This window comes from Castor canadensis, chromosome 5, assembly GCF_047511655.1.
Source record: "Castor canadensis chromosome 5, mCasCan1.hap1v2, whole genome shotgun sequence".
Classification (NCBI taxonomy): Eukaryota; Metazoa; Chordata; class Mammalia; order Rodentia; family Castoridae; genus Castor; species Castor canadensis.
Window position 1 is genome coordinate 97,896,571 of NC_133390.1, and position 13,060 is coordinate 97,909,630.

The window sequence follows — 13,060 nt, forward strand, 5'->3', positions numbered from 1 at the left end:
TCCATGTTGCCCACCATGATTCAGCACCTTCCCTTGGCAAGATGCCATCCTAGGCAACATCAGATGAATCAGGTGTCAGGCAGAGTCGCTTCCTGGAGGAGTTCTCCTATTTGTACCTAGGGAGCAGTACTTCGAGGGTCAAAGGGATTAGGGAACTCAGAGAGCACATGGCCTCTACACAGGTCACAGAGCCGGTGAACCTACTAAGGCCTACACCCTTCCACACTTCACTTTCTACAAGTTTGCAGACAGCGACCACCTTTGTGTCTCAAGGGAATCACTGACCTCTCTACCGATCTTATATCCACATATTTTTTAAAACATTTTTTCCTGGACTCAAGATTTCATGGAGTATTAAAATCTCACCCGAGGTAGAAAACCAAAACCACTACTGGAAACCCATGTAAGGTTGCTGTAACTTTTAAGTTTTGAAAATTAGCAATGTTTCATTGATGGATATTTTAACAATAAAAATATTTTAAAAATAATGAACACTACTTATGGTGTATGCCTCTTCTTTTCTGAAAAAAATTAACCACAGGGTCCTTTTTTTTCTCCTTTTACTGAAGTTGGCTATAAGCTTCATCTTGGGCTTTTAAATGTCATTTTCCCAGGTGCCACCCCCAACACAGGGGACAGGAAGACTATTGTACTGGGGGTGGGGGAAAATATCTGTATAGAACATCTGGTTGCTTTGAGCATATTTCATCCTCATCCTTTGAACCCCATGTGTAGGGGTTTTTCATGCACCCAGAAATGCATGTGTAAGAGCCACAAACAATTGTGGTCATTCTGTGGCATGAATTAAACAAAAGTGGGTAAGATCTTTGATTTTTGTGCTCACTTTTTGGGTTGAGAGGAGTTTACTGGGAATGTGTTCTTGGCTTAAGGCCATGCCCAGAGACTGGTTCTGCTGCTTTCCGAGCTCTCGTCACCCCTCAGCTTGTCTGCCTCATCACTGCTGTCACTTCAGCTGTGTGTGCCATTCCTGGGTACAGGCATTAGGCTCCCTGCCACGGAATCTGCATACATTAACCATTGTCTGCTGAAAATTGTGACTATTTGATTTGCTTCCCTTTAAGCTTCCATTTTGATTTACAAACTGAGCCAAGCTGGCAGCCATGAAGACTGAAGAGTCCTAGTTTTCAACAAAGAGGAAAACAGTCTCTTGTTCCTCACCTTGGGTCTTTGAGTGTGCCTCAGCTCTCAGCTGGTCCACCCCTGAACAGTCTCTAAAATCATCCACCCTGTGCCACTCAGAGGTGCCAGGCAGAGGAGTTCACAGTAAGTGGTGTCAAGGCAGAGAGCGGTTGTGTGGGAACAGTCCTGTGTCAGGACTTACTTCACCTTTGCCACGCTCTGGGGGTCATGGTGTCTGGATCACAGCTCTGCACACACACTGAGCAGGGCATTTTCAGATGCCTATGCCTGCCAAGAAAACACAGAGACTCCCTTTGACTTGAGGAGTAGACACTGCCGAGAATGTTCTGTGAACAGTTGTGTTCCTCAATCTTAAAGATCTTTAGAATCTTTTCATAAAGTTCTCCTGTCTACTTCTGCCTCAAGACATGTTTTATCAAAGGAAGATAGCATTCCTAAAGATGTCTAGATAGGTGTCTTAACCAAGATTTAATCTTAACTGTGAGTAGAAAATCTAAGTTCACCTTTGTTCTCATCATTGCTACTGGGAGGTAATGCTGAAAACAATTTCTAGTTTCTGTGTGATCTGTGAAAAGGAGAAATAAATTGGTTTCTCTGTGGTGTTTAAAAGAACTTTGTCCACTTAAATTTATCTTCCAGCCTGGTATTTATGAGCAAAGTAATTGTAATGCCTGCTTGCACCTCACCCTATCTGGTCCCATACACATTGTGACTAGATAGAGAATACAAAAGAGTGAGGGAAACTGAGGTGGACATGTGACTGGTACCAAGAACCCAGTGCAATCTTCAAATCTCACTCTTTTATTCAGTCTGTTATTTACAAAGTATTTACTGAGCTCCTTCTGTGCCACTTACTGGGGAAGGCACAGGGGAAGTATATATATCCAGTCTATCCCCTGGTCCTATTGATTTGGTCTTCCTTCTTTTGTTGTTGTTGCTTTTGGTTTTTCACAGTACTGAGGATTGAACTCAGGGCTCTACCACTTGAGCCACGCCCATAGTCCTTTGGCTTTTAGTTCGTTTTCTTTTTTTTTTTCCTGATTTGACTTTTTTTATTTTCTGAAATGGAACCATTGTACATTGTACAAACCATACCTACTGATGGAATAAATAAGTGAAAAATTATACTGCTGTACAACACACCAAAAAAAAAAAAAAAAAGGAAAAAAAACACGTAACAGTGAAAAAAAGGTTTTTATACCTCTAACCAGGTCCTCAGCGACAATGGACATTCCAAACCATGACAGTGTTTGATGATGGGAGGTCACCACCCTATAAGAATCGGTCAACAGCCTGGGTTGTGGGTGTAAGTGCCAGCACTTTGTGGAATGTGTAGCCGCAGTTTCCCCATCTTTAGGTTTTGGGGGAAGTAAGTTTGCCCTGGGAGCCCTTTAGGCCACGGGGCCTGATGTCCGCGGAAGGCATTCACTGAGGATCCCCTGCCCCTGGCTTGGCCGGCTGAAAGGTCTTAGATTCTGTAGTGGGGACAGGAGGCGAGGGGTGCAGGGGGTGAGGAGCAGCGGCCCTGGGGAGTGGAAGGAAGCAGCAGGGAAGGAAGCACATTGGATTTTGCAGTCTGACCGTTCCGCACGGAGGAAGGCCTTCCTGGCCAGCGTGGAATGCAGGGCTGCTGGCGCTTTGCCTGGCGTGGCCGTAGAGGGGCCCAGCTGGTCCCCACTGCCGGCCCATTCCTACCTTCAGGCACTTCAGAGAAAAACTAATGACAGCCTTGGTACTGTAGACGTCGTCATCTTCATCCTTAACTGCGCCAGCTCCCCTTGCCTGTGCAGAGAGGCTGTGGTGGACAGAAGAGGCGCAGGTGACCCCAGCCATGTTGTCTCCATGGATACGTGTGTTGGGTTCTCCTTCAGCTGTTTATGTTGTAACCTCTCGTTTCTCAAAAAAAGAAACAAATATCCAAACTCATCTTTCACCAAAATGGAGTTTCACCATAAGAAAAACGTTGCCCTAACTCTATAGGATCTGGAGGTAACGCTGCCTTGACCTTGAAATATGTTGAGAGGTCACGAATCTAGATGCTTCCCTGTCAAGACGCAGAACATAGTTCTCCATGGAACTGACCGCCTGAGGGGCAAAATTGATAAGTACAAGGATTTTTTTTTTTTTTAAGACAGAAACCTTTCTGGCATTGTTAACTTCAACATTAAGATTTTCAAAGTTTTTTTTTTTTTTTTTTTCCCCTTATTTCAGGAGACATTTTGTATGAGGTATTTGAAATTCAGGAACATTTCAATTCTTCTTGAAGTGCAGGAAATAGATAAGTTCCTTAAAATATATATATATAGGAGCTTCACCCTCAGAAACTCTTCAGAAAATGGAACCTGGCAGACACTTCCCATGGTGGTCGGGACAGAGAGCCACACATCAAAGGTGGTACCTGAATATGCACCGATTAGCAAAAAACAAAAACAAAAAACAAAACCCACAGACCCTCCCTCCCCACCCAGTAACACACAACTCAAAGGGAGTCAGAACTCCAGTGCAGTAAAGAAAGCTTAGGAAAAGGTTTAAGGTCTGAGGAGTCTGTATATTAATTAAGAGCAAACCAGGCCTCAGAACTCAACAGTCAGGCAGTTCGTCCAAGGGGGGCGTCTCCACTGAGTGAGAGCCACGCCCATAGTCCTTTGGCTTTTAGTTTGTTTTCAAGTAGAGTCTTGTGCTTTTGCCCAGCTGGCCTCAGACCTTAATCCTGCTACCTCTACCTCCTGAATAACTAGAATTACAGGCTTCTATTTGGTCTTCTACTTCTCATGTTCTCCACTTCTTTCATCTTCATCAAATTGCCATCATCTTTTAGCTGTATCTAGGGCCTTGGGTTAGGTGGCCCCATCAGTTATGGATTGTTTCCACAGAGGGACCTGGTTGAGAGCTGTCAGATCCTTCAATTTGTAACAGAGAATCTGGGTGGCATACCACAGCATCAATGATTGAAGGTAGATGTAGATAAACGGATGTAACTAGAGCAGTTGATCTATAAAACCACACTTGCCAGTACGTGTTCCACACTCTGATTTCTTTCTATTTGATTTTTTTTTTTTTATTTCTGGTGCTAGGGATAGAACCTAGGGCTTTGTGCATACTAAGCAAATGCTGTACCACTGACCCACTGAGTCACACCTCCAGCACCTGGGTTTGATTTGATTTATTTTCATGGCTCTGGTAATAACACATTTGAAAAAAAAAATCACAGCATTAATTAGTATACAATGTTGTGGGGGAGAGTTTACAAGTAGGAAATTGAAGACTTCCTCAATAAAATTGAGATTGACACTCAGCTAATTCAAAGGAGAATGAACCATTCTAAGCGAGTGACCTTGGCCGGGAAGGCGGGATGGTGGAGGAACTGCCTGCATTTTCAACAACCTGCATTTGCTTGCGTGCCTCACTGGAAACAAATGTATTTCAGTGACCTAGAAATGAAAGCATTCTCTCTTCCAGGCTAGCCTCAGGCTAGCAGCTTGAAAGCTCTCTTGCTGTTCCTTAGAAAATAATAGCAATAAGAGAGCTTGGGCTTCTGCGGCTATTTCAGACAAAATAGTTTTCCTCTTGCATTCATTTTTGGGAGGTGGTGAAGGAAGGGCTAAAGGACTATAGTACTTGACTGTGTTGGGTTTTACCTTGATGGTGTGGAATTACTTTATATGGACAAAGAATCCACATAGTTTTTCACCTCAAAATGAGGTAGAAGAGAGGAAGAATTGTAGCAGAGTGGGTTTTCAAGTGGTCTGACCTAGGCTGACCCACAGTGGTCCAGAACCCATGGCCTCAAATGCCCTGCTGGTGTCCTTTTTCTTCCTTTCTCATGGACAGGTTTTTTGTTGTTGTAGGATATTACCTGACACTAGGCTTTGGGTCAATTTTGGTTTTCTGTATTATAGACTGTTTGCTAACTTTTGTTCATTTGATTATTTCAGTTGGGGGAAGAAAACCTTATTTCATTATTTTTTTAAGAAATGACTCGGCAGATACAATCTAAGAAGACCTTTCTAATTTTTCTAGAGAATATTTTTGTCTCCCTTTAGTGTTTTTTTTTCCATAGAAATTTAATTTTTAATCCTCATTTGGGCATGCGTTTTAAATTCAAATTTGGATGATGTACATATCTGTATTTTTTCTTATAACTGGAAGTAAATTAAAATTGTTAGTAATAGGAAAATTTCAATGTTTCCCTGTGATAACATCTACCGTCATTACCCTGCTCCCTCTAAAAAATTTTTTTTAAATCCTATGTGAGGCAAGAATGAATGGTTCAATGTTTAAGTAAAATATGAAAAGGTTTGTTTAAAAATCATTTTGAATTCAGCTGGGTAGCAGAAGTGGAACAGTGGAGAGTGCGTCCAGGGATAGAGGTCTCATTGGCTGTCAGAGTCTGGCCTTGGCTCTAAAAGGAGAGGATTGCTAGGTACATTAGGGGTTGGTTCCTACTCAATTCATTTGTGTTTTTATAAAGTTGCCTGTTTGAAAATAGTCTTAAACGTGACTGTGCCTTGGGTTTGATCAGCTGACTCCTTGCAGTTCCCTCACGCTCTGCCTTAATCTGGATCCTAACTGGACTTGACATCCTCTGGTGATATAAAAGGCAGCTCATGCTGAGCAGGGTCCTTCGTGGCCCTCCCCAGACCATCAGAGTTTGACAGCTCAGCAGCCATCTGCTCCAGAGCAGAGGGATACCCTTGCCTGGGACTGAGCTGAGCCGCTCATTGTTCCACCTGCAGGATCTCAGTTAGGCCCAAACTGCCATCTAAAGATATAGTATTCACTCACCTGTCAGATCCATCAACAACTGTAATTTCAGTTTGGAAGTGAAATTTCAAATGGGGGAGCAAGAGGTTATTTTCTTTATCACAACCATACTGGTTAGTAAAAAATGAAACAGAAAAAATCATGTACTCTGAGTTCAAAAAAATAGTACATATTTTATTGATTTCAAACCCAAAACTGCCCAGTGCCTTGTGCTAGAAATGTAACATGGGTTGGTCTTCTTTTGTTTCCTCTCCAGCCTTGGGCCTGTACTGTCTGTAGGCCAGTTATACTCCCCAGGTTGCTCTTCTTAAACTATGTGCTGGGGGGTTCTTGGAACAAATTATTCACTCAAAGAATACTTTCGGCTTCTTAAGGAATTAAAAATTTTGTTCAGTATTTCTCAAATGTGTGTTTGCAGAGGTGTCTTAAGGACTCCCACAGGGAGGGGGAGTTGGGAGGCAGAGTGTCTAGATGGGTGGTTAAGGCCTTGCTTGGACCTGGGATTCCAGTACATTGTTGATTTGGGGGAAGGTTGTACTGCAAATGAAGGTAGAGGAGAAGGAAAGGAGTGAGGAAGGATAGAGAGAAGGAAGGACCACTGGTCCTCTGTGTGCACTGTAATGGTGAGCACAAGGAAACAGGTCATGTTTGTTGGTAGCACAGAGGTGAGGATTGATCCACAAGGAAGTACTTTAGCTGAATCTAGAGGGCAAAGGACATCCGAGACCAAGAAAACAGACTATCAGAGAGGCTAAAAACAATACAGAACATTTAGAGAACTGCAAGCAGGTGGACCAGAGTCAGAACAAGTGGGAACCTACCAAGGTGGTTTGGCAGAAAGGTCAACCCTTGGAGAGCCCTGCAAGCCACATGCAGGGGCTGCTTTTATCCAGGTGTCTGGTATCCTTCAAATAACTTCAAGGCAGATCAGCCATTTCTCAAACCAACCCTCTACATTTGTCTACACTTTCCCTACTGTCTTTCAATCTTTAACACAGAAACACCACTCTTTGAAGTATGATTTAGGGCCCGTACTTTAATGAAAACTGCAAAGGTCACAGACTTACTGGAACCTCCATGTCCCTGTAGGTCACTCACTGTGAATCAGTAGTGGGTGCTGTCACTGCTTCCTTGTGTGAAGTTGACTGTGCTCTGCAGGAAAGTCCAGAGGGTCCTGGGTGCTAAGTAGCATTGGCCCTGCTCTCCTCATCAGTCACTGTGGAAACTAAATTTCCAAATGCTCCTTGGGATGGGAAGACTTGGTAACCATGATACCTAGTTTCTATCTCCTCCATCCACTGAAGTGCAGTATCCACAGATTTTTATGGATGGGGAAATGAAACAAGGACCTAGATGAGCCTAATAGTTACAGACAGAGCCTGTAGAAGAACAAGGCCTCTGGAATTCTGGTCCAAAGCACTTTGCATGTACCACGACAGTCTCTTCCCTTACGTTAGTGAAAGTTGAGGTAAGTGTGAAGGCTGTGCCTCTGACCATATTGAATTGCTGATTTAATGTCTCCTTTGTGCTCTTTCCCCCAGGGGAGGAAAGAAAAAGAGGAGAATGAAGGATGAAAGGGGAAAGAAGCACTATTAGAACCAGACCAAATAGGTTTTAAAAGCTGAGATAAGTGAGAAAGGAAGGGCCAGCAGGGAAAATGGCAGTGTAAGGGGGCAACAGGAGAGGAGACAGAGGAAAGATGCAAGAGTATGACGATCTCAAAATTGGCCTAAAAGTGGTTTTTTAACCATGATTTAAAAAACAATCAGCCCAACTAAGCTAGCAAGTTTCCCCCAAATTCAGATACTAGATCTAAATGGCACAAAACCAATCACCTTTTCCCAACCACAGGTGTTGGGAACATCTTCGTGACTGCTGTTGGTAATTCATTAAGGATTCTGCACCATCTATGGGTAGCAACTCTGTTACAGGTCCTAGAAATACAGCGAGGTATGGTCTTTCCTTTCGTGAAACATAGCCTGGCAGGGAAGATAGCATTTAAAATCAACCACAGGCCAGGTCCATCAGTAATGACAGCTGGTATCTGCAAGCAGCTAATGTGTGCCAAGCACACTCAAGCATTTTTTTCATTCCATTCTCACCACAACTCTTTGAGTTAGGTGTTCTTATCTCCATTTTTCAGATAAAGAAACAGCCTCAAAAGGTTAGGGGACTTGCTTAAGGTCATGTAGCTGGGATTGAACCCAGCTGATCTAGATACTGTAATATATCACCTGATACTACTACTGATTGAGCAGCCTTAATCCAAAAATCTGAAATCCAAAGTGCTCCAAAATGTGAAACTGTTTCAGTGCCAACATGCCATCCAAAGTGGAAAATTCCACGTGACAGGTTACAGCCAGGACAAAGGCAAACTAAAAATACTCTATAAAATTACCTTCAAGCTATGTGTATAAGATGTATAGGAAACAAATAGATTTCATATTTAGGCTGGAGTCTCCTCTCAAGTAAACTCATTATGTATGTGCAAATATTCCAAAATATGAAAAAAATCCAAAATCTTAAACACTTCCAGTCCCAAGCTTTTCCCATAAGAGACACTGAACTTGTAGAAGATACAATGTATTTTGGAAGGCAAGTGTACAGTACATTTAGAAGTAATGCAACAGTCCTTTTTGCTATGTATTGTCTGAGATTCTGACTTATACATTGTTTTCTCAAGGAGAAAGCAAAGAGAAAACTCTTTTCCCATTGCCCCCTTACTGCACCCCATTCTCTTCTGATTACATTGTGTGATGGCTGCTTTATTTAAAAATCTAAGGTGCCCACCTGGGGAAGCAGATGCTAAATCTCAGCCCTGTCTCCTTGACCACTGTTTGAATTGGTTGCTGTTTCATTTCAGGTCCCCTTTTAAGATAAAGATGAATCAACCATCTCAAGTGAATTACTGCAGAATTATATCCAGTTGATTTTGTTACTATGCAAAATATTTTAAGAGTCAGGGAAACTTGAGTTTCTTCATTTCTTATTTTCTGAGAGAAAATACATCTGTGTCTCTTCCATTTAGCCCTGGCTCACAAGCCCTTATCTAATACCTCAGAGATAGACCTAAATTGTTAAGCATTGCATTTTTTTTTTTATTTAACTTGATGACCCCTGTGAAAATAAACCCAAGAGATCAAGTGATGGGGAATGTTTTCCAAAATAAATACTAACTAGAAATGCGTCTTCTTAATGTGTGTCTGTGTGTGTCTGTGTCTGTCTGTCTCATTTTTTTGTGTGTGTGGTTGAGTCTGAATGCTAATATTGTTCATCAGAGCTAAACCTTTTAAAATTATTTTTTCTTTACAGGGTCGTCATGTCAAAACAGGCCAGCTTGCAGCCATCAAGGTTATGGATGTCACGGGGGTAATGTATCTTTATCTTGTTATCTCAGTAGCTATATGTTTGTAACAAAGAAATTAGTGATAGAAAATAATTGTTTTCCAGAAGAATAATCTTCCTATTTAAGATCTTTTTCCACTGTGCTTCACATAAACAGTGAGTTTGTGACAGCTTCACAAAGACTGTGGATAAATTAGTCTAATGAAAGTCAATACTTATATGCTACTTTAGGAAGGTAGAGTGAAATGTGCGCCAAAAATTTACATAAACACAACCAGTGATATTTGCATATGAAGGCAGACAAGGATTTCAAGGTATTAAAAGAATAACACTCAGATTACGCAGAAAAGATGGTCTTAACAGTTTCCCCAAAGGTCTACCTAACAGTGGAGTATACAACAGCTTGGATAGCTCTAAAATCCTAATGGATATTTAACATGAATAGTTTCTAAAACAAACTATTTTTGATCAAGTAATCACATAACCACAAATTCTTACTTATTACAGAGCAACACTGAACCCAATTTCTGCCTGGATAATCAAAAGCAATCTAAGGAACAGACTTTATTTTAAATACAATCTAATGCTTTCACACCTTTTGCTAGATCTATTTAAAATATTTTAATGCCTTTTCAAGAGTATAGAGCAAAAATCAGTCTAGAAAGGATTCACAGGACATCAAAATCATGCTAATAATTTTCTGTTGTCCTAGGAATTCTTCTATGTCTGTCTGCTGTACATGAAAGGTAATAGACCAAAGTCTCTATTTGGCCTAGAAGTGGCATTCTCAGTGTAAACAGACATAGAATGAAGGAGACACACAAAGGTATCAAGAATCAAAATTCAGATAAGAAAAACACACAGTATATCTACATGTCAGACTTTAAGCCATAGCTTTTCAGGCTCAGTTTTTTACCTTTGATAAGTATATGTTACATGGTTATTACCTACCATAACACCAATTTCACTGTTTTCATTTGTACCATACATTGTACTGACTTGTTTACTTATTTATTCCTTATTTATTATTGATCTCTTTAAATTCTATTCAGGGTTCCAGGCACAGTAGTTCACACCTGTAATCCCAGCTACTCAGGATACCTAAGTAGGAGGATCAAGGTCTGAGGCCAATCCTGGGCAAAAAAGCAAGACCCTGTCTGAAAAATAACTAAAGCAAAAACAGGTTGTGGAGTGTGGCTCAAGTAGTAGGGCACCTGCTTAGCAAGTATGAGGCCCTAAGTTCAAACTCTGATACCACAACAAATAAAAATTATATTAAAATATTGTATGATTAATAAAAATGAAAATTCAAATATAGTTAATAGAAGCAAAACGTTCTGTTACTATGTGTTTATTATCACTTGGATGAAGTTTTACTTCATTTTACTTGTCTTAAATCCATTATTCCATTTTCAGAGGTTGCAAACCAGTTCAGACATTAATCTTAATTAGTTTATTAACTCACTTGGCCTTTTCTGACTACAAAATCATGTGTGGATTATGTTAATTCAGATCAACTTGTGCCACTTGAAACAGAAGATGAAGCATGATAGAAGTGTCTTGCTCTCTCATGTTAAAAGACCTGGAAGTTGATAGTCCAGAATTGCATGCAGCATTGTGGTGGAGTGGAGGATGATTTTATCTTTTTTCCTCTGTCATTCTGATACTCAGCCTCCCTACTTAACTTCACTTCATGGTTCAAGGTGGTTGTTGAATTTCCATTGATCATACTGCATGATGGGCTAAAACGAAAGAAAGAAAAAAGCCCTAGGTGAGCAGAAAGATACAGAAGGGTCCAGTGAAATTTTTTTCTCCTTGTATATGTCACCACTTCTGTTTTCACTGGCCATGTCTAGATGCAAGGGAGCCTGGGAAATGTAGTCTTTCATTCTCCCAGTGTGTTCACTTATAAATATAGGTTCTATATGTCAGAGTGAAGGAGGAATGGGTTTCAGAATGGAATGTACCCCAACCCAGCACAACAATTTAAAAAAAAAAAAAAGGATGGTCAATTATCAGGGTCTGACACAAGAATAAAAGTCATACGATTAGTTTCTATGTAGAAACCCATTGTAAATGTGTCAGCCTTTTACAAAGCACCAACCACAGAACAAAACAGAATTTCTTTTGCAATTCTGCTGAACTCTTACTGCTGTATTTTCCTTGGATGGGATCGGCTCTCCACACAATGAGATGCACTTGGCAGTTTTACAACTGATGATTGTGGATGGAATCCAACACATTCATGCTGTAAAGTAAGTTCTGCTGTGTGGTTCCACAGAACTACAGTTGAGTTCTACTGACATCATTGACATCATTGATGTTAGTGCACAGAGTTATTTGCTGATACACAAAGTGTGACTTGAGAACATTGACTATTACTCTCCTAGTCTTTGGTTCTATGTTTGAGGCTTTGAATTGCTCAGAGAATCACTCAGTGTTGCTAGACCACCTTTCTTAAAATCAAAAAGTAATAGTTGCTTATCCTACATATGCATTTTCAGGTTAAGAAGTGCCAGTGTGCCCTTCTTAACTGGGTTTCAATAGGCAGCTAAGCCCCACAGAAAATGATTTGAGAGCTTTTCTCTCAATTCTCCCAACACTGACACAGAGCAAATGGAATTTTACATGTGTAGGAATGTCAACCCATTAAATACAATGGATGCTTTATAGTGTTTGGGTCATTTCTCTTAGAGAACTCCTGTTTAGAAGGACTGAATGAGTTTCTGTGACTTAGTTACATCATTGGCTATTATTTAACCAGTGATCCTTAACAAAGGCAAACATGTATACACATCAGGAAATGGTTTTCTTATTTCTATGGTGTCTGATACAGCTTCAACTGACTGTTGTATCATCCTCTTACACATCACAGTCAACATAAGATTTCCTTTGTGAAACTCATGTGGAGCCTTTAGAAAACAATCTATTCCATTTTGCCACGTTGTCTTTTGTGTACCATGAAATGCTTCAAACACTTCTCACCAATTATTATAATTGTGCTCATTATAGCTGCTCTGCTAAAAACTGAGATGAATTCTCAAAGGTCGTCTTTGTTGATTGTATGCTGTGACCTACTACGGTTATCATAGTTTATTGTAATGAAATTGATGAGACCATAAGCTTGAAATTAATTTTTAAATTATTGTTTGTATTCTATACCACTTTCTTTTTATAGAAAATAACCATAGAGAAACTGGATACAATGCTTTTCTCCTTCCAGTTTTAGAACTGAGCCATTTCCAGATTTGCCATTTGCTTCAGAATTATTACTTGCACTCAGACTTGGTCTTTGAAGTTCTTTTAGTTCCCAAAATCATTCTGGAAATGTTCTCATTTCATTGCTTTGGGGGATTCCTTCCTCACTGAATTTGTGTACTGTAGCTTTACCTACAACAGCTATGAGGGTTTGAACCTTCTAGAGGAGTGTTTCTAAGTAGACTACCAGCCTCAGTGGACCATTACTGCTCCAGGCTCCAGCTTCAGGCTCGTGTCCTAATTACCTCATTACCATGAGACCCAGAAGAAGGCCAGTCTGCACATCGTGGCCCTGCTCGAGTTGTGACCCCATCCTCTCTCTGATACTCTTCTGTGAGGTCTGACTTAGATGCCTGTCTCTGGAACTTACTATATGGACTGAGAGATAGGGAGGGTTGATTCCTCAAAGAAAAACCTGAACGCTATTAGAAAAACCAGGGGAAAGGATGTTGGGTAGGCAAAACCAGGAGCTTTCCATTAATATATCATATCGTATCATTACAGCAAGTGTGCTCAAAACTGATTTGGTCCT

At 40.7% G+C, this 13,060-nt stretch overlaps 1 protein-coding gene across 7 annotated transcripts in view; it reads left to right on the plus strand.

Moving 5' to 3' along the window:
• Tnik (TRAF2 and NCK interacting kinase) overlaps positions 1 to 13,060 on the plus strand; it is a 362,085-nt gene that overhangs the window by 207,390 nt on the left and 141,635 nt on the right. For all 7 annotated transcript variants that reach the window (XM_074073788.1, XM_074073787.1, XM_074073783.1 and 4 more), the window contains one exon: positions 9,238 to 9,294. In XM_074073788.1, the coding sequence (XP_073929889.1) occupies positions 9,238 to 9,294 (57 nt within the window). The remainder of the gene's footprint in view (positions 1 to 9,237; positions 9,295 to 13,060) is intronic.